The sequence below is a fragment of the Schistocerca nitens genome, chromosome 2 (assembly GCF_023898315.1).
Source record: "Schistocerca nitens isolate TAMUIC-IGC-003100 chromosome 2, iqSchNite1.1, whole genome shotgun sequence".
Lineage (NCBI taxonomy): Eukaryota > Metazoa > Arthropoda > Insecta > Orthoptera > Acrididae > Schistocerca > Schistocerca nitens.
Window position 1 is genome coordinate 670878447 of NC_064615.1, and position 23130 is coordinate 670901576.

General features: G+C 39.6%; 1 protein-coding gene across 1 annotated transcript in view; it reads left to right on the forward strand.

The window, feature by feature from the left end:
* Positions 1–22730, forward strand: part of LOC126236783 (39S ribosomal protein L18, mitochondrial) — a 38414-nt gene extending 15684 nt beyond the window's left edge. The window contains exons 3-5 of the mRNA XM_049946364.1: positions 5466–5579; positions 7105–7216; positions 22377–22730. Coding sequence (XP_049802321.1) covers positions 5466–5579; positions 7105–7216; positions 22377–22499 — 349 coding nt within the window. The 3' untranslated portion in view covers positions 22500–22730. The remainder of the gene's footprint in view (positions 1–5465; positions 5580–7104; positions 7217–22376) is intronic.
* Positions 22731–23130: the final 400 nt, after the last annotated feature.

The following is a 23130-nucleotide window of genomic DNA, read 5'->3' on the forward strand; positions in this document are numbered from 1 at the left end:
AGACAATATCTCTACCCATTGCTCCCACAAATCCCTTATATGTACAAACGTATCGTGTTCACATCGTCTTAATCTCATTATCAGATCGAATAACCTGTGATTCTTTTTGAAAGTTTCATGTAGTTCTGAAAACTAGGCGAAATTTTTATTCATTCCATAAATTTTCAATAGACACTTTATGTGACATAAACTGCTGCTAATAGCAACAGACCTAGGTAAGCATCTAGGTCAAAAACATATTATTATTTCCATTTATCTCCATTTAAATGTGTTCCTTTAACATTAGAATGGGCGAGTATAATGTTTTCGGTTGACGGAGGAAGGAACAATTGGGAAACTGTGTATTCATTTTTAATGTGAGAAGTGTCATACTTTGTTGATTCTGGAGTAAGGTGAACTATATTACGTGCGGTGTGGCTTCCCAGTTGAGATAGGGGTTATGTCTTCAGTTCAGTTGATTTAGCCTTTGAAATCATAATTGTGTTACTTACTATTTATTTGCTATTCTGATATATCATCAGTGTCTTCCAGTGAAAATAAAGAGCTGCATTACCGAGCAAGGCGGTGCAGTGGTTAACACTCTGGACTCGCATTCGGGAGGATGATGATTCAAACCCGCGTCCGGCCATCGTGACTTAGATTTTCCATGATTTCCCTAAAGCACTTCAGCTAAATGCTGGAATGGTTCCTGTAAAAGGACATGGCTGATTTCCTTCCCCGCCCTTCCTTAATCCAATGGGACTGATGACCTTGCTGTTTGGTCCCCTCCTGCTGAATCAACCAACCAGCCAAAGAGCTGTAGTCCAAAACATAATCTTAATCCTCTGAAATTACTTCATCACTATCCGATACATTCAGCATTGTGTCTGCTGTTTCATCATTTGCAAAGCGGCAGTTACCTTTAGGGGAAAAAAAACTCTTAACAAAATATGTGAATTCAAAAGGTAGAAACAAGTGATCTGAGTAGAAGTGAATCACTTTATAAACAGATTTGGTTACAGTGAAAAAAAATTATTTGCGCTCCCCCTTCCCTCCTTTCCACAGAAATAGACATTGCATTGTTCAAAACAGCAATGACCTTACTTATTTATACCCACCTTTCTGTGTTCCATTGCTGACAAATTGAGTACTGTCAAACAATGGGAACTCCAGGTAGGAATATCAACGTGTAGGAGAAGACACGTCAAGTTGCAGACGGGCACAATTAAAAGACACTTACATAAGCTTTCAGCCACAACCTTCATCAGTAAGAGAGACACACACCATTCACACACACAAGCAAGCATACTTGTGCACACATGACTACCTACTCTAGCATCTCGGGCCAAAATGCAACTATCGCTTGGGATGCAAGCAGGAAGAAAAAAATCAAGGCCTTGTGGTCACCCAAAATGATGTGCCTATAGAAATTGCCCTTCTGATGTCCCCAAAGAAAAAAAAGTTAGGGGACCAAAGTCACATGAACTGATGTGCCCCCCCCCCCCTTTCCCTGCCCCCCAGAGAACTCATGCAGCGTTATCATGGTGCTATATGTTGTGTGCACTGTTGCAGCATCTTGCTGTAGCCAGCAGTGTCATTCATCAGCCTGTAATAATACTACGAACTTCATGATGATTTCCTGGTAATATTCAGCTGGTATTGTTTCCAAGAAAAAAATTGGGCCTACTATTCATTTGCACAAAATTACACACAAGAATGTCCAGCCTCCTATGTGGGTCTAGTGAAAAATGTGTGTGTTTCTGAACTCCATCTGTCGTTTTGGCTGTTTACATAGCCAGTTAGCGAAGCCGTGCTTCATCAGAGTAGAAAACATAAACCAATACCTGAACACTGTTGTGGATAAAATGCAAAACCCATTGACAGTAATGTAGTCTTTTCCCTCTCTCAGGTTCTCAAAGTTCATGCACCACGTGAATGCAATACAGATGGTATTTCAGCTTCTTTTCCACTCTGCAAACACTCCCATGAGACACAGTCTTCATATCGACTTACTTGATGAACCTAGCAAGGATGCATGGATATTTTCCAGTGAGGCATCGCTTAACACTGAAGGTTGGCTGGAATGTTCCCGTTATTCACACTATCAGTTTTTCTGAAGTGAGCAACTATGCGGGACATAATTGATTTGATAGGCACAGTTGAGGGAAAAGCTACTCTGAAATATTCCTGACATTTTAAGAAAGATTGCAAGTTGAAATAACTTTCAAGAATGAACATGTATTCAGCCAGGTTAAAACATATTTGTCCGTACACAGCTAACTCACTGCTGACATCAAAAGGACGGAAAACAGCTGTGTGTCTCCCACAAGGTCATCCTCTGGCAACACAATCATTCCCACTGTTAAGAAACTCAATTTCCCACCACGCTATGCCTTTTTTTATTTATATATATATATATATATATATATATATATATATATATATATATATATATATATATAAAAAAATCATAACTCCTGGCTCACAGAGTACTGTTTCTGTAAAAGCCAAACTGAAGCTACAAAATAACTTTTTTTCTGTCTGAATATACTTCAGTTTTAATAAGGGACAAATAAAGTCAATGAACAGAATTTATTAAAATCAAATATTTTCAAAATGATAGACCACCAAGAATCCTTGAGAGTCAAAATGGACTAGAACCCCTTAGGAAAGTTAAAATCTTCATGATCACTGTTCCCTCTAAAAGTAACTTACAAGTAAGGTTCTTAGCTAAAATTTTACTTGTTTAAATCTGGCTAAATGTGCACAGTATTTAAGAGCTCAAGCCCTTCCTGTGTGTTTCACAATAGTTGTTAATCGCTTAGCAAAAACAAATACCAGATGAATGGCAGAACAGTGGTGATAATGTCAACAGTAAAACTTTGTATGCCAGTAATATCATCTTACCTGTTGTAAAGGAAGTTGCACACTGCTCAGTGGATCCCACTTTCAGAAGGCTTCCGACAATAATGAAAAATGTGAGCAATAAACATCTGATTTTCAGGTTTAACTTAAATACTACATGTGATTAAAAGCATTGGGACTATGTTGGCTGTTGTGAATCAGGAGTACCAACTAACACCACAGAAAATTGTAAAAAGAGGAGAGAAATAATAAGAATTACAGAAAACAAAGCTGTAGTGTTCCTCGATATTATAGGAAATTGTTTTTGTTTCATCACTATCTACCAATTGTTACACCCATGGATGTCTTAAGTGTGGTATACATACTTTTTATAAAATTCAAAACAAATTCACTGTTGTAAGTCTGTTTCTTCAACAACAGAGATTTTGTTAAGCACATATTATTTGTGATTAAGTCACAGAAAGTGATGGTTCCTGAGTCTTCTGGAAATACAAAACACAAAAAACTTCTGGTCAACACAGTGCCATGTAAGTTTCTTGAGTAACTTACCCATTAGTGCAAGAGAACACCATAGGTTCAATTGGGAAGCACTGGACTGTGAACCACAGTCACGGTGAATGAAGACAGCACTGCATGAGACACATAGGCCAAATCCATATGCTAGCCAAACATCGATGGTACGTAATAGAAAAGTTCAAATCCAATTCCAGGAGAAAACAATGTAGTGCAGGGCCTTCTTGATAAGTATACCAAAGAACTTGTTGTTGACATCGACTGGTTGCAATGTAAAGCCACTGCAGTCCACAGCAGCCCTTGAACACGCTGTGGGCATTTTGCCTGGTGCCAGTGTGTGTAATGTTATGCCTCTACATCTATACTCCCTAAGCCACCTTGTGGTATATGGTGGAGAGTACTTCGTGTACCACTGTAACTTCCGCATTTCTTGTTTCAGCCACGAGTGGTTTGTAGGAAGAACGATTGGTGGTGAGCCTTCATGTGAGCACAAATCTCTCTTCATGGTCCTTTCACAAGATATATATAAAAGGAAGCAATATATTTGGTGATTCTTAAGAATGTACACTCTCGCAGTAAATTTGACTGTGATGCTGAATGTCTCCCTACAATGTCTCCCACTGGAGTTGGTTGATCATCTGTGCAATTCTTGCATGCTTTCTAGATGAACCTATAATGAAATCTGCTGTTCCGCTTAGGATCTTCTCTATTTCCTCTGTCAATCCTATCGTGTACGAGCAACCAATATTCAAGTATTCATTGAATTAGGGTTTTGTAAATTGCTTCCTTTGTTGGCAGACTACATTTTCCTCTGTAAGGCCATCTTTATACTGGATGGTTACGAGAACTCATCTGTTCAATATAATATGTCAAATAAAAGCATGTCCAACCATATAAATTTCCAGTTTTATTGTATTTTTGCTACCAGTCTCAGCGTTACACGACACCATCTTCAGGCCACCGGATGACGAGTCAAAAGAATCCCACCTCTTGCACAGTCAAAATAGGGGCCAGCTTGCAGTCACTGGTATCTGTAGATTTCTTTTTAACCGTGTCCCTTCAATCATCACATGCAGAGACTGTTAGACAAACATACCACATTGCCTTTCGTGCTGTACCTAGTGACCTTGCCAGATGTATGCATAATTATACTGATACGTCCAGCAGGATTACGAGATACACCTCATATCGAATACACTAACAAATATCAAATTGAATCATTTTGAGTGATAATTAGATGTCATCTTCATGAAGTATGGCCAACTTTAAATCTATGACCCCCTTTTTTCAGAAAATATGCTACAAGCCAAACATTCTGAAAGAGCAATGTCAGGCTGTTACGCCAAAACTCGTCTTCTGAACCCCTACAATTTTGCCTCAGTGTCAGATGAAATACCACTAATAGTGATGATGTTTACAAAATTTAATGAACCATAACATATTTTCCTTGCTGGAGAAAATATGAAATAAATTATTACAGTCGAGAATGTAAAGTAACTTTGTATTGGGATGTGTTATAACTGGTTAATGTCATGGTAATGGATTAAAAAATAATAATGTACTGCAAATGCAGTTTCCACAAGATCCAAGGTACTTTAGTGGTGATTTTGAAGTACTGCTGTCTATATTTTTTTTCTTTATGGAGTCCTGATGCCTGACCAGCACTATTCAATCCCTATAAAGAAAGGATGGATCCTGCATGCAGGCATTTCAGGATTTTCCTTTTGCTGTTCTTGATCAGTAGTGCCAAGTCAAGTGAAGGAGAAAACCATGAAGTTAAAGTAAACATGACAAAAATAAAGAAATTGCAGTCCATCGAAGTACACTTTGTTATGGAAATTCCTGACAAAATTAAAACTACATGCTTATCAAGGTTCAGGTCCCAGTCTACCACACAATTCTAAACTATCAGACAGATTAATAAAAGATAATTTGTATTATTGTCCTTGTCAGTTGATCAGGAAAAAGAGGTGAGAAGACTGATAGTTTTTTCCCAGAGCTTTAGCAGCTGTTGACATCTTTTCATTTATGTTTTATTAGCTTGTATATTTATAGTTCCAAGGCTGTTTTTCTCAGATTTTTTATGCACAAACTGTATCTTATCACAGGCTGTCACTGGAGCAGAAGAATAGGTATGTTGTTGCAAGTATTGTACATAATACAGGAGTGATTGCTGTGACAGCATCTACAGCTGAAAATGCAATCCGTCGCCATTTGTACAGGTAATTGCTACAGTGTCTCACACTTTTTCATTAAGAAATATTAGCTAGCTTCATATGTACTTTACTTAGGTTACATCAGAAAAGCTTTTCCTAGGGAGTTTAGTAAAGGATATTTTTCAGCACCCTCTTCCTTACGCTTCCCTTCATTAATTTTTACTCCATTCTTGCTGTTACTTTTATAATGGGACATAAGTATTAGTTTGATGAACACTTTGCTTGATGTCTATTTGAAGACTTCATAATATTTATGGTAATGCATGCGAATAAATTTGTGTGATTTCAGTTACAAAAGTTTACTGATTCTGCATTTAAGATATTTTATAGCATAGAAAAGCACATTCTTGAGTAACACTGTCAAAATAGTTTAATACAAGAAACATAGAAATTGTTCCTTTGTTCATGTATTGAAGCTTATATTGATTTAACCACTATATTGGTCTTTTGATATGTTTAATTCTGATTGTACTTCTTTCCCACTCATGAGAGAGAATAAACTGATAGAACGTCAACAATAGTAGGAAATGCTGAGTTGAATGAGAACGGTGATATAAGCAAAGAGAGAGAGAAAGAGGGAGCTTGGTAGTTAGTCTGACATTTCTTAAGCATACAATTTGTTAATGTGATAGTATTAAGCAAATGTCCCCGAATCCAGTGCTAGTTGCACATTGCCTATCTAATTGCTGCCAGGGGCAAAAGAAACTTGATTTTAAAAATTGTGTATAATCATTGACTGAATTTAAGAAATTAAAATGCTCTCATAATATACTCATTAAGAGGTATAATTGTACGTCAAAAGCTTAGGAAAAGTATTACAGTTAGAAATGGAGTGTTTATCTTGAAGGGCAGCATAACTGATGGTGTGGAAATACCTGGACTTTATTCATCCAGTATTTGAGAAAACGTGCAGTCAGTGACTTTAAACAAAATTTGCATGTAATTTCAAACCTTTTGACCCTTTTCCCACAGACACTTCCCGCAAAATGACAAAAGGAAAAAAGTTTATCTCGTACTACGTTTTCACTGCTCATGCAATGAAACTTCAGCATCAGACATGGTGTTTTAATTAATTACTTCTGTACTACTGATTCTATTCGTAAGATAGTTTGCAGGCAGTATTCACATATATCATTGAATGTACCTGCAAAATTATCTCATTGTATAACACACAATTCAGGAAGTATGCCATCATAAACATTGAACTACACAAAAAAAAACTTGGTTTTGCGTAAAGTGAAGTGCAATTACTTGGACTATATTCATGCAGTGTTTCATAATGAGATCACTTAGCAACTTGCAACAAACTTTAAACATACTTTCTATCCTTTTCTAAACTTTTTCATGTTGGTATGCTTAATGTAAAATATTTAAATACATTAACTCATTTGTAAAATAATCATACGTTTGAAGTGTTTTATACATGGGAGTTCTGTTCTTTAAAGAATCAAGGGTCTATCGGTTGGCGCACTAATACAATAGATGCGAACGAGATGAAATATCAAATAATATCTCTCTCTCTTTGTGACAGGCCTACAGATGTCTCAGCATACCATAATCTAGGTCGTGTTCTGGCACAGAGATGTTTGGAGTCTGGTATTGCAGAAATCTACTCCAGTCTTTCACCAGATCAAGGTGAAAAGGTTAGTATGAACTTCACACACTTAAGTTCTTTAGATTACATGGAAAAATGTAAATACCATTCCCGGGCAGAGAAAACATTGTAGCTAAGCATAGAGTGGTGTGTCTTTGCAAATTCTTCCGTAAGCATGCATTTTACTAGGTAGTACAGAACTTCATTGTGTTATTGTGTTGGTATTAGTCCAATGATTTACAAGTGATCGCACCACTGATTGTAGTATGACTACATACCAAGGTTGTTAATACAATAAAGGTTAAACGGGTTGTATCTTCTTGTCTTCATATGTCTTTTACGCAATAATCATTCAAATGTTTCTTTTATGTATCTTTATGTTTAAATATCCATTTATTGCAGCGGCAGCAATCTGTTGTCTGCTTTGTCTCATAACCAGCGGTGGAATGTCTTATACATACAAGTAATGAAAGGATTCATAGCAACAAAGACAGAATTAGACTTACCAAGGTTTATAAAATTGTGATGTTAACTCAAAAGAGTAAACAGAAAGCAAATTATAATTAATAGAAGTAACAATCTCTTACGCGAGGAGGTCCCCAGGAGAGCGAGCAACTTTTTGAAACCATCTATATGGTGATCCAGGTTAAAGTCCCCAGTCATTCATCCAAGTGGTCCCTCATTTATGAGTGATGAACAAAAAAGAATTTCATGCAATCCTCTAGAGCCTTAAAATTAATATTGTTATTCAGAACAATGGTGTAGCATAATGATTTAAGATACTGTTCTTACATGCCGAAAGTTGTTAATTTGAATCTCCCTGGGTGCTATTAATTTTTTATTTTTAAATCTTTATCAAAAGAGCTTTGATCATAATTTTCATTCAATTAATTGGTTTAAATGTAATTGTTTGCCACATCATTTTAATAATTGTATTAATTTTTTTTTTTTTAATTTGTGCCAGTTTCTCTTCCTATCATTCTTTTTTTTCCTATTAGGAATCTGTATTCATATGTTTTTAATTACTTTATACATTACATTTGATTTAATTTATTTCATTGTATAATTCTTTTTATTTTCTTCCATGTTACCTCGTTCATTATTTCTATGTCTCTTTTTGCTTGAATTTCATTTTATTTATGATTCTGTCTTTGTTTTAAATCATTGTCGGCATTTCTTTGACCATTTTGCAACAATAATTTATGTTGTAAATTCTTGTATGACAATTACCATCTAAAGAAATCCTACATCTTACAATGAAAAATACAGGAAAGGCAAGCACTTGCTTAATAATTCACTGTGTCCATGGTAGTGTACCTTTGTGTGTCTGTATGGTTGTGTTTTGTGTATTTTCTGCTAGAAGAAGAGGTGGACCTCAAAAGCTAGTAAATACTTTGTTCTGTTTCATGTGTCAATGACCCACACATCAGTCCGCTATAGATGAATAATTCATTTTTTGTCTTCTGACACATAGAGAAAGATTCTAAGTGAAAAAATAACGATAGGAAGAAAAAATGAGAGCAAATAACAAAATTAATAATGTCACCTAGAAGAAGGTGTGATTCAATGAATGACGAACACTAACTTCACGTAACAAACTTTTATTCAGCATTTGCACATACAAGAGCACGGAGCGAACTACCTCCGGCTAGAACACATACAGTATATATACAGCTACAGAACATTCCAGTACAATGATTCATGACATTTGTGGATACTTCTAGAATGTACTCGAACCGAATATAGAAATTAAAATTGTACAGTCTATGTGAGTTTTGAACTCACGACCCTCCATGCAGCAGTTTAGTAACATAACCACTACACCACAGTGATACTCAGCTTCTTCTGCGACATTGCTCCCTCCTTAAGAGAACAGCGTCTCAGTGTTACATCCTCCTAGTCCGGGAATGAGTCATCAGTCCTGCATTCTCTAACTCCTCATGACTGATTCTCACCCTGGTGGTGATCTTCTTAGAACTTCTTTTGCCGCTACACTTTTTGTCACCTTTCCACTTGTTGCCTGTTGCTGAAGCTTCGAAGTTACCCTGGGTTGCAGGATCCTTATAGGGCTTCATTCGAAGGACGTGGACCGTATCTGTGATATTTCGTCACCTTGTGTCGGGGTTGAAATCTTCAACTTCATAAGTAATATCAGACAATAGTCTTACAACCATATAAGGTCCAAAGTAGCGCATGAGGAGCTTCTCAGAGAGACCAACCTTCCGAACAGGAGTGAAGATCCAGACAAGGTCACCAGGCTGGTAGATAACAGGACATTGGCTCGCGTCACACCTTCAACGATCGTTTTCTTGAGCCTGCTGTGTGCAGAGTCAAGCTAACTGACAAGCTTCCTCAGCTCTGGTTAACACCTGTCCAATGTAGTCGTTGCCCGTGTCATCGGGATGTAACGGAGACACAGTGTCCATCATCGTAGTCGCCTCACGCCCATGCTCCAGGAAAAATGGCGTAAATCCTGTGGTGTCTTGTTTGGCAGTGTTGTAGGCAAACGTCACGAAAGGTAGCACCTCATCCTAGTTGCTCTGCTCAACATTGACGAACATTGATACCAGGTCTTAATAAGGCGTTCAGTAAACCTCTTAGTTTGCGGATGATAGGCAGACGTCATGTGATGAGTAATGTTGCACTGACGGTTTATCTCTGTCAAAAGATCCTATTGAAAAACTTTCCCTTGATCCGTAATTAATGACCTTGGGGCACCGTGTTTTAATACAGTATCTTCCATGATGAATTTGGCTACCTCAGATGCTTCAGCTGTTTTCCCTGCTTTTGTAATGGCATAGCGAGTCAGATAATCAGTTCAAATAATTGCCACTAGCAGACGTTGGAAATCATCTGAGGAGGTCAATTCCAACACACTGAAAAGGTGTTTCGGCTGGTGAAGTTGGTATGAGTCGGCCAGGTGGTTTCTGAGGAACTGCCTTGCTCCTCTGGCACTCTTGACAGTGCAACACAATGTGACGGACACTCCTAAATAAATCTGGCCAGAAAAATCTCTTGCAGATTCTATCGTATGTCTTAATAAATCCTAAATGTCCGGCCTGAGGTGTGTCATGGAATTTCTGGAGAACATCTAATCGCATGTGTTTAGGAATCACCAGTAGCCACCTTTTTCCAAACAGATCAAAGTTTTTCTTGCAAAGTAATCCATTAACTGCCTTAAATTGTCCTTTCACATCCTCTGACTAATTTAAGCCAAGCATAATTTGAGATATCTTGGCATCCTTCTTCTGCTCAGCAGAGAGATCCTGGAGTACAGCGAGACAGTCACTATCTTCATCAAAGTCTTGATGGTCTTCTACAGGGTTTCTTGAGAGGCAGTCAGCATCTTGGTGTTTTCTTCCACTTTTGTACACTATGGTAATGTCATACTCTTGAAGACGCAGTGCCCACCTGGCGAGTCGTCCTGTTGGATCCTTAAGACCTGTCAACCAACAAAGTGAATGATGGTCTGTAACAACTGTGAATGGCCTTCCATAGAGATACTGTCAAAATCTGTACATGGCCCAGATCACATTAAGACATTCTCTTCCTGTAGTTGAGTAGTTTCTCTCGGCTTTTTTAAGAGTCCTAGAAGCATAGGCTATAACCTTCTCTTTTCCATCCAAAATTTGCACCAGAACAGTGCCAATCCCTTACCCACTGGCATCTGTTTGCAGTTCTGTAGGTGCTCTCTCAGCACACACACCAAGTACAGGGTCAGTCGTCAGAGCTTTTCGCAGCGCATCGAAAGAATCTTGTTGAGCGCCACCCCAGATAAATTTAGTATCAGCTTTTAATAACTCTTGGAGTGGCCTGGCTTTGATACAAAAGTCTTTGATAAAATGACGGTAATAAGAACATAATCTGACGAAGCTTCTCACATCTATAATACTTTTAAGAATAGGAAATTCCGTTATAGATCTCTTTTTTTCTGGGTCTGGCCACTCACCTTCATTTTACACAAGGTGTCCAAGTATTTTGATTTCTTTTGCTCCAAAGAGACACTTAAGAACGGCCCTCAGTCTTTTGTTATGTGCATCAAATGTCTCTGAGAACGCTATAATGCTCGCATTCGGGAGGACGACGGTTCAATCCCACGTCCGGCATCCTGATTTAGGTTTTCCGTGATTTCCCGAAATCACTCCAGGCAAATGCCACGATGGTTTCTCTGAAAGAGCACGGCTGACTTCCTTCCCCATCCTTCCCTAATCCAATGAGACCAATGACCTTACTGTCTAGTCTCCTTCCCCAAACAACCCAACCCAACCCAAACACTAAAATGTCATCTAAATAACAAAGACATATCGTCCACTTCAGGTGCCTTAGAAGATTGTCCATCATCCGTTCAAAAGTTGCTGGGGCCTTACACAAACCAAACGGCATTATCTTAAACTCATACAGGCCCTCAGGGGTAGCAAATGCAGTTTTCTCATGATAATCCTCATCTACTTCGATTTGCCAATATCCCTAGTACATGTCCATGGTTGAGAAAACCTGAGCCCCCTTCAGACAATCTAGTGTATAGTCAATTTGTGGAAGAGGGTAAATGTCCCTTTTAGTTATCTTATTAAGCTTCCTTAATCAACAAAAAAGCATCCTTCTTCCTGACGAGGACCACTGTTGACGACCATGGGCTCTGCGAAGGCTGAATGATGTCATTCTTCATCATTTTCTCTACCGCTTCGCGAATTATTCGACATTCCGTTGCTGACACACGGTGTTCTCTCTGGCTTATTGGTTGATGATCTCCAGTGCTAATCCGGTGCTTCACGAGAGCTCTTGAAGGTGGGCAATTAGCTTCTGTTATTCCTTAGTGAGATCTAGTGATAGTCGAGCTAGAAGATCTTGTCTTAGGTGCTGACGCCCATAAAAATGAGGCCTGCCTGAAAGTCCGGCACCCGTAATTTTACGGGTGCGTGTTCTCGTTCTTCCCCTTCCTTCCTTTGTGTGTTCCTATGGCTCCCGCTTGTCTGAGAGGCACTGCATGGACTGTAGTTCGAGTATTGGTCACTAGATGTTGCGGGCATGCTGTGGGAGGGTGTTCGTCCCTTTTTATTTGTTGGGTTTTGTGAGCGGCGATTTTTTCCCGTGGTCTCAGTGGCGTCGACATGGCAAGGCATGGCTTGATGGACGAAGAAATTGCTCACGAGTTATATCGTGATTTAGAAGAAAGTGACGTTGATTTGTCAGAGGAAGATATTGAAGATGACTCTGATGATGATGTGGACTATGTTCGAGAAGAAGTTTCTGGCAGTTCAGGTAAAGAATTCTGACAACAAAACACGTGTAATTTTTGTTCAGAATTTCACTGAAAAAACTCTCACTACCTAATTATGATTTTATTTGCAAATACTACTCTTCTGATAGATTCAGAAGAGGAGAGCAGATGTCCAAGCACTTCAGCAGCAAATAATCCCATCGATATTGTGCCTGAAGAACGAGCAAGACTGACGGCGAGGGGGAAGCCGAGACCTACGCGCCGCACCAATTCTGAGGAAGGTTGGATGACTACTGATTGTGCACCAGTTATCGATCTACTCTCAGGACAATCCAGTATATGCAATGTTGTCAGTTTAGACCAGAACAGTGCACCTCTAGAATTTTTTTCATATTTCCTGACAGACAGTATGATGAAACATATAAAGGAACAAACTAATCTGTATGCTCAACAATGCATCAGGAAGTTACGAAGCACAAATTCCCTTTCACCCACCTGCTCATTATCAAAGTGGAAAGGAATTACACTTATGGAAATAAGGAAGTTTCTGGCAAATGTAGTCCATATGTGTGTAAGTGTGAGGCCACGTATACGAGAGCACTGGTCCAAGAACCCTGTTGTGTCATGTAATTTCTGTCCAAACATCTTGAGCCGTGACAGATTTCTTTCTATTTTGAGAAACTTCCACATTAGTGATAATTCCTTAGCTAAGAGGAAAGGAGAAATTGGCTACGACCCACTGCACAAGGTGAGACCCCTCCTAGATAATGTGTGTGCTAATTTCCAGCGTGCGTATACACCATCTCAAAAAATTACAATAGATGAAGGCATGTGTAAATTTCGAGGTCGTGTGTATTTCATACAGTACATGCCACAAAAACCAAATAAATACGGTATGAAACTGTACATGTTATCCGAATCTGACGCAGGTTACATCTGGAATTTCTCTGTTTATGCGGGTGAAAGGTCTGACACAGTGACTCTGGTAAAGACATTGCTTGCAAATCTGTCAGGAAAAGGCTACACTTTGTTTACAGACAGATTCTACACAAGTCCAATACTTGCTTCAGAACTGGAAGCTGCAAAAACTGCTCTTGTGGGAACAACAAGAAAATCTCGGCAGGGATTGCTTCGTGCTATGAAAGATCCGAACATTCAGCGAGGTGAACTTATTTTCAGGCGTAAAGGAAATATTTTAGCACTGTGTTGGAAGGACAAAAGAAATGTGCATATGATAAGTACAAGGCACACTGCTGAGATAGTCACTTTCACTTATCAGAGACGAAGAGAGAAGTCAAAGCCAGCCTGTGTAGTGGACTACAGTAAAAACAAGTTTGGTGTCGACTTATCAGATCAGCGATTGTCATACAGCGCATTTGAACATCGAACTGTGAAGTGGGGAAAGTTGGCGTTCCACATTATACTAATGGCGATTGTAAATTCCTGCATATTATACAATAAGGTTACTGGAAAACACCTCACAACATCCCACTTCCTGACACTTATCTGTGCAGATCTTGCACAAAGCAAAGATCTTGAACGCCGACCTGGTCCATCTGGACTCTCAAGACTATCAACTGGAGATAATTTCCTGGAAAAGATTCAGACAGAAGTAGGTAAGAAACAGAAACAAAAACAGTGTGTAGTGTGTTCTCTGAGAGGAAAAAAACCGACTGGAAAAGTGTGGCAAAAAGACACAAGCTTCCAGTGTAGTGAATGTAAAGTAGCATTGTGCAAAATGCCATGCTTCAAAATTTACCAAACAAAGAGCAAAATTGCATCCTAAAATAGTTACAGGAGGTTACTGTAGATAAGACATACTGTATCCATCATAATTACAATTTTTGTGTAAAATAAAAAAAAATTCCTTCTGGAAAATACAGTGAATATACCTTTGACCAAAATACAGTGAATATACCTTTGACCAATTTTACCTTTTTTCAGAAATAATGTTATAATAATAACGCTTGTCAAAAGTATGTATTAATTCAAGAGAAAGGTATTATATATGGTTTTAGACAAGAAAGTCTAGGTTTTTCAATAAGAGTAATTTTATTGCTATAACTGAAACCTTTCATGAGTTGTAGTAGTTTAAAATATGTTAAAATCAGCCAGTCTTTATGGTAGACACCAGCTCGCAATGGCTCAGGACCCAAAGTGTTAATGGTAGCACCAATTTCGCCCACAGACGCTCATCTGTTCTTCAATTAACAGCTCAGCGTTTGCTATGCACATGCATCTTGGAAGGATCTGTGGTTCTCAGCGACAGTTTACTATCCACAATTTACCGAATCCGTTCTTAAACGAGACGACAGAGGCTGGGATGGCCAAGTTATTCTTCAGTGGTATGCTTCTCTTATATTCCACTACAAGATCCATGGGTTCTGTGGCACTGTGGCACTGTCTGCAGGAATGATCACTTCATCCAGTACACAGTCTCCACACACTCGGATGCGCATCTTCCTGTCCATAGTATCTCATCTTGTCTAGCATAATCTTCGAACGACCACAATCTATAATTGCCTGAGAAGCTTTCAGATAGTACCATCCGAGAACGATGTCATGACTACACTCTTGTAAGACGAATTCTAAGGGCTGTGTATGGCCACTTATACCCACACAAATGGTACATCTTCCTGTAGGTTTTACATATTTCCCATTACCCACTTTTAGCAGAGGTGTTTTGTTGTCAACGAATACGGTTTTCTGCAACTGGTGACGGAACTTCTCCGAAATGACTGAATATGATGCTACAGAGTCCACAAGAGCTTGGACTGGTCAGCCATCCATGAGGATATCGACGTAGTTTCTTTTCATTTTTGTAGTGATCAACGGTGGAGGATTTTTCTCTTTGGCTTCCTCACCTCCAAGGTAGGTCACATTGTTCAGTTTTCCAGGTTGCAGCGGCTAGGTGATCGGCTGGAGCTTCTAATCAGCGATGGAGACCTTGATCAGCGTGTTGGGGAGTGTCCTCTCCAGAAACTAGCTTGCGGCGATGGTGACCTATGTCGTCCTGCACCCACGTCTTCTTGTTCATCATTGTCATCCCGGAGTTAGCATCGACTAAGATCAGTCTGTTGTCTGCTGGCACGGGCGTCATCAAATATCCGCCGCCTTTCTCGACAATAGCGCGCCACATGCCCCAGTCATCTGCAGTGGAAACATACTGGTTAGTTATCCTGGGCCCTCCAGACATCAGTCTTCCTTGGAGCCCAAACAGGTTCCTCATGCGGCATTGTAGGGACATAACTCCACCTGGGTCTCGACTTTTTCGCCATTTTAAAGGGAAATGAAGGACAAGAGATTGTGTTCAGTGTCTGTTCCACTTCCTCCTTTATGACCTCTTGAAGCATCTCAGTTTTTTGCTCCATCACAGACATCGATACGGTGTTGGGAAGCCATTCAAACTTCTTGTGTGTAATTGTTTTTTGATGCATTGTCTCGATATACTGGCACCATTTTATTAAGCCGTCTGCTGTCTAAACCTCCTTCAGGAGTAGGGTGTGATACATGTCCTCAGCAACACCCTTCATGAGATGTGCAACCTTATCTTCCTCCTTCATTCTAGGATCCACTATTTTACACAGCTCCGAGACATCTTTAATGTAGGATGCTGTAGTTTCTCCTGGACGCTTGCACACTGCACTTTAATTAATCTTCAGCCTTGCACTTCCGTCATGTGTCACCAAAACATTTGAGCAGTTCTGCCTGGAATACTTCCCAGCTTGTGAACTTCTCCTCGTTGTTCTCATGCCATTGCTTGGCAGTACCCTCTGAGTAGAAAAATACGTTAGCCAAACTTACGGTGTTATCTCATTTGTTAAATTTGGCTCTACGCTCATATACCTTCAGCCACTTGTTTGGATCTTACCCATTGTCACCAGAGAACCAGGAAGGATGTCTCATGTGGTGGCACACAGTTGCTGTCATCGTAACGTAAATTGTACAGTCCATGTGAGTTTTGACTCATGACCCCCCATGCAACAGTTTAGTATCATAATCACTATGCCACGGTGCTACTCAGCTTCTTCGGCAATAATATGATGATTAAAATGATACAGTGAAGGATTAGAAGTTTAAAAAATACATGTGAGCTCATCAGGGTTTGTGGACTGTGTGTACATTACATTTAAATCAATTAAATGAATAAAAATCATAAAGTCATTTCGATAAAGATTTAAAATTAAAAATTTAATAATACCTGAGGAGACTGTAACCCAAAACCTTCAGCCTCTCGCATCTTAACCACTATGCTATGCTGCTGCATTGGGTAGTACTACAATTGTTAAGGAGATACAGCTAAACTCTGTTTAGATGATTACTCCCAAATAACATCCGAGCTGGATGAATGGCAGCAGGATGTCATACTTGTGGCCCTAACCTACACCACCACACACATAGAGGTGAGAAAAGTCATGGGATACTTCCCAATGTCATGTTGGATGTCCTTTTGTCCAGCATAGTGCAGTAACTTGATGTTTAATGAACTCAACAAGTTGTTGGAAGTCCCCTGCCGAAATATTGACCTTGCTGCCTCTATAGCCATCCATAATTGCAAAAGTGATGCTGGTGCAGGATTTTGTGCACAAACTGACCTCACAATCATGTCCCATGAATGTTCAGTGGGAATCACCTCAGGCAATATGGGTGGCCAAATTATTTGCTCGAATTGACTAGAATGTTCTTCAAACTATTCATGAACAGCTATGGCCCAGTGACATTGTGCATAGTTGTTTGGGAACCTGAAGTTTGCGAATGGCTGCAAATGGTCTCCAGGTAGGCATACGTAACCATTTCCAATCAGTGATAGGTTCAATTGAACAAGAGGACCCAGTCCATTCCATGTAAACGCAGCCCACACCATTATGAATCCATTACCAACTTGCACAGTGCCTTGTTGATAACTTGTGTCCATGGCTTCGTGTGGTCTGTGCCACACTTGAACCCTACCATCAGCTCTCACCAACTAAAATTGGGACTCACATGAATGGACCACAGTTTTTTAGTCATTTAGGGTCCAACCAATATGGTCACAAGCGCGGGAGAGACTGCAGGCAATGTCATGCTGTTAGCAAAGGTACTTGCATTAGTTGCCTTTTGCCATAGCCCATTAACGTGAAATTTCCCCATGCTGCCCTAATGGATATGTTTGTCGTACGTCTCACATTGATTTCTGCTGTTATTTCATCCAGTGTTGCTTGTCTGTTAGTGCTGACAACTCTGTCAAACACTGCTGCTGTTGGTTAAGTGAAGGCAGTTGGCCATTGTGTTGTCTGTGGTGAGAGATAATGCGTGAAATTTGGTATTCTTGGCATATTCTTGACACAGTGAATCTCAGAATATTGAATTCCCTTACAGTTTCCAAAATGTAATGTCCTGTGCATCTAGCTTTAACCATCATTCCGAATTCAGAGTCTGTTGATTACCGGCATGCAGCCATAATCAAGTTTGTTAGCTCTTCACATGAATCAACGGAGCACAAATGACAGCTCCGCCAGTGTACTTCCCTCTTATACCTTATGTACATGATACTACCACCATCTGTATATGTGCATATCACTATCCCATGACCATTGTAACACCAGTGTGCTAATTAATTGGGACAAAATGGTTAAAATTCAGTGGCACACATTTGTACTGTTGTGTAATACAATTAGTAACTTACCGAATATTAATACCTAATGTGCCCTCCTGTAGCTTTAACCAGCTTCTGAACACATATTGGCATAGATTTGATCATTTAGAGGAAACCACACTTTTACCACATTTATTAACATACATTCTTTCGTTGAACAGTCTATTTTACCAAGACCCCTTTTCACAATACTCCATAAATTCTCGGTGCGATTTAAGTCTGTTTATTTACCAGCCCATTAAAGCAAGTTAATGATATTTTCTTTCATGAAAGTCTTAACTGCTGTAGATGTGTGAATAGGGCCAGTTCATGTTGAAATGTTTCTCCACCTTCTGCAAAAGTCTGTAAATATGGCACAGTCCTGTGCTAAAGGATTTCCGTTATTTGGTTGAATTCATCATGCTGCCAACTTGAACTAGTGCTCTGTCCAATTGCTGTGAAGAAACCGCAAAACATATTTTTGGGAGGGTAATTTACTGCCTGTCCAAGATGCTCAGCTCTCCCAGCCTCATGGGTGCTTGATTTGATAACCATTGCTCTGTGACCTTGGACAATAAAGTGTGACTCATTTCTGAAAATTACATGTTTCTGGTCATTGGAGATCCAAGATTTATGTGTTTTGGCCCATATCACCTGTTTTTTCTTCATGACAGGTGTTACTTCTTTACTGGCTGTCGTGCTTCCACCCACAATCAGAAGGCCTGTGCCATACCATTGAAGAGTCAGTTTCAACCCCAGTAGCCAGTAAATCTCCCAGAAGGTCCTTACATGTGTTGTGAAGATGAATTCTACTGTCGCTAAATAAAGTTTCATCAGTTTTATATGTGTGTGTGTGTGTGTGTGTGTGTGTGTGTGTCCACACTTCTGCCTTTTCTCTTTGGAGGCAATGAGGAAGTATCACTGTATGGCCTAATAAGTCTTGAAACACTACATTTTCCCACACCAAGAACAGAGGTAATGTCTCCTATAGTCATAGCTGTGTATTCATGAAGAGCAACTATTTTTGCCTGCTTTTTAGGTGAAATGTCCATTGTAATACAAACATAATGTATTCCTGTTGAGAACACAGACATAACATCTGCTGGTTCCACACATACAAGCAGTCAGCTGAACTCAAGAGGACTTGAAATGTTGTTCATAGTCAAGGCTGTAGCAGTCTACCAAGAGTCCAACAGTTGGGCGGATGAAGTCGGTTACAGCTAACCAACTTCAACTGCTTGTAAAATATGAGCTTGCCCCAGTTAATTTGCACATTGCTGTAGATGGTTTGATAAAGTCTGTCTCACCCCTTAGTTACCTCCCTTTCTTAGAATGTGTGGTATGGGAAGTATAGGCTATGAAGAAAGAAAGGAATTTTTTTAGCCATTTTGGAGAACTTTGTTGTCTTTACTGATTGGTGTGACCTTTGGAATTAAAGGTTTTAGTGCCATTCATACATTCTCTTCATGTCAGTCCATTTGAACTTCAGTGTTTGATGATACCCAGTTGTGCCCCACACCACAGTGGCTCCTGTTTGTACTGGGAGATACTGACCACACAATGTCTGTGACTGCCTTGTGCTCCTGAATGTACTCTAGTTTAAAGTGCTACATTTTCAGAAACATGGTTAACTGTCTATCTGCTCCCTACAAGCCACCATACATTGTGTAATGGAAGTTAGATGGCATAACTCAATCATTTTCCACCCCTCCATGTTCAGTTCATGGGTGATGGATATGAAGATAGATTATCAGTATCTCTCTATACATACAGTACCTCAATTTTTCCATCTTTGCACTGATGGTCATTACACAAGATATGAGTTGGAGGAAGCAATGTGTATCTTGTCTATTATTGTAAGAGAACTTACTGAATTTTGAGAGTGAAAACCTCGGTACCATGCAGTATCTTTAATGGAGTGTCTGTCATTGAATTTTGTTGTCCATTTGTCTGATCATTGAGTGAAAAAACTGTGTCACTTGTCTTTTTCTCCTCCATTAATCAAACTTGGTAAGCATCTCATACTTTCAAACTGTACTTAAGAATTAGGCAAAAGAAGGTTAAGTGATCTTTGTGGGTGGACTACACTTTCTTAGAATTCTTCTTATAAATCTCACTACACCCTCCCCATGACTTACTTATGGACGCGTTGGACATATATCCCAACATATCTGACGATTGTGGTTTCCAGTGAAAGTTCAGTGACTGTATAGTCTGGCAGTGTCAGGTCTTTTCACCTATTTATATGCATCACATTATATTCGTTTGTGAAAATAAAATGTGATAGATAAAAGTCTATTCACCAACCAGCAGCAGAACACACACATAAAAGACAGTTGTAACTTACAAGCTTTCGGAGCCAGTGGCTCCTTCTTCGGGCAGAAGGGTTGAAGGGGAAGGAAGAAGGGTGAAGGAAAAGGACTGGAGAAGTCTAGGAAAAGGGGAAGATTTCGAGAAAGTCACCCAGAACTGCGGGTCAGGGGAGACTTACTGTATGGGACGAGAAGGAAGGACTGATTGTTGGGGACTGCATTGGATGAGATTTGAAAACCTGAGAGCTTAAAGGTGGAAGACAGGGTAATATCCAAGACAGAGATTACTACTAAAACATCACGCACCACTTAAAAAGAATGAAAAGCTAAGTGCATTGTATGTAACGGAGGTGGAAGGGGGGGGCCTTGAAAAATACATGGGAAAGACAATGAAAGATGTAGAAAACTAAAACAGAGTGAAGTAAAGAGTAGTTACAATGAAGAAATGCTGAGATGCAATAAATTAACGTAACTTAAGGCCAGGTGGGTGGTGAGAACCAAGGACATTTTGTAATGCTAGTTCCCACCTGTGAATTTCTGAGAAACTGGTGTCTGGGGGAAGAATCCAAATGGCGCTTGGGGTGAAACAGGTGCCGAGGTCACGAATGTCATGTGTAGGGCATGCTCTGCAACAGCATATTGTGAGTTGCCAGTAAAAACCCTCTGCCTTTGCCCATTCATTTTAATTGATAATTTGGTGGTAATCAAACCAATGTAGAAGGCCGCATAGTGTTTACATAATAGCTGGTATATGACATGTGTCATTTCACAGGTGGCTCTCCCTTTGATGGTATATGTTTTGACAGTTACAAAGCTATATGTAGTGCTAGGTGCGTGCATAGGGTAAGTCTTGCAGCGGGGACAGTTGCAAGGGTTGGAGCCATAGGGTAGGGAGATGGGTGCAGAGGGAGCATAGGGTCTGCCAAGAATATTGAAATTGGGAGGGTGATGGAAAGCTATTCTAGGTATGGTGGGCAAAATTTCAGACAGAGTGGATCTCATTTCAGGGCATACAAACAGATCAGGTATATGGCTATGGGAACCAGGATGGCTTCTTCCTATGCCAACCTTTTCATACCTCGAATAGCTTTCCATTGCCCTCCCAATCTCCACAATATTCTTGCACAGACCCTGTGCTTCCTCTGCACCCATCTTCTTACCCTATGGCTCTTACCCCTGTAACTGTCGCCGCTGCAAGACTTCCGCTATGCGCCCACCTACCACCACCTATAATAGCCCTGTAACTGTCAAAACATACACTATCAAAGGGAGAGCCACCTGCGAAATGACACACAGCATATACCAGCTATTACGTAAACACTGTTCAGCCTTCTACATCAGCTTGACTAACACCAAATTATCAATTAGGATGTATACTGGCAACTCGCAATATCCTCTACAACATGACATTCGTGACCTCGGAACCTGTTTCACCCCACGCGCCATTTGGATTCTTCCCCCAGACACCTTTCTCAGAACTCCACTGGTGGGAACTAGCACTACAATACGTCCTTGGTTCTCACCACCCACCTGGCCTTAATTTACATTAATTTATTGCATCTCAGCATTTATTTATTGTAACTACTCTTTACTTCACTCCGTTTTAGTTTTCTACCTCTTTGATTGTCTTTCCTATCTATTTTTCACAGCCAACCTCTGTTATGTACAATGCACTTAGCTTTTCATTCTTTTTAACTCATGCACAATGTTTAAGTAATAATCTCTGTCTTGCATATTACCCTATCTTTCACCTTTAAGTGCTCAGGTTTTCAGATCTCGTCCAATGCGGTCCCCAACAATCAGTATTTTCTTCTCGGCCTATACGGTAAGTCTCCCCTGACCTGCAGTTCTGGATGACTGTCCCAAAATCTTCCCCTTTTCCTAGACCTCTCCAGTCCTTTTCCTTTGCCCTTCTTCCTTTCCCTTCAATCCATCTGCCTGAAGAAGGAGCCACTGGTTCCGAAAGCTTGCAATTTTTTAATCCATCCAATTAAATTATTTTGTCAATAATTGATTGTTTTCGATGTTACATTTTATTGTAAGAGTGATTAATTTTTCTCTGTAGGTTGCAGCTTTCGTTGGCGCTCTGGAAGCAGCAGGAATTTCTCTGGCCGAACCAAAAAGGTTTTTTGCCCCTCGACCTTGGGACATGCACAGGAAAGAAAAGCCATGGGAAGTAACTGAATAGTTTGCACATGCCATTTGGTGTATATTTTGCAGTCTACTGTGACAGAGACAAAATCTCAAAACCGCTGTTGAATGTCACGTTGTGAAAATAGTGGATTAAGTGTGCTGGCATTTCAGATGTTGTTTTGAGACGTGTAAATATGGGTTTGGTAATGATGTCATCATGCAGTGCATAAAGTTGTGATAAAAGTTATTGTTGTAGTCTGATTAAAAATAAAAATATGAAAATATACAGTTGTTTGTTGTTGTATGGTAATTTTAATCCATGCAGTAATTTTGTTTGATTCTGGAGATTATTTAAAAGAGCTAAACTGCTCGTATTTGCACAGTTACATGGTGAAATAATGACTTTATTGAAAAGAAATCTGTAGAATTTATCATTCCTCTTTTCATAATCTAATTTTATTTGTTGTGTTTAGAACCTAGCATTAAAAATAACAGAGAAACAAAAGCAGTTAAGTCTCTTAGAAATGACTGTGTCATTCATTCTGTCATCTCATCCCACAACATTTCTTCAAGACAGTTACTTGACCTTTTCAGGTGCTTAACACTGCTGTTGCCTGTGACAGATGTGCTAACTATATATGCAACAGAGGTCTCAGGAAAGGCTAAAGTGTGAAAACTCTTGTGCT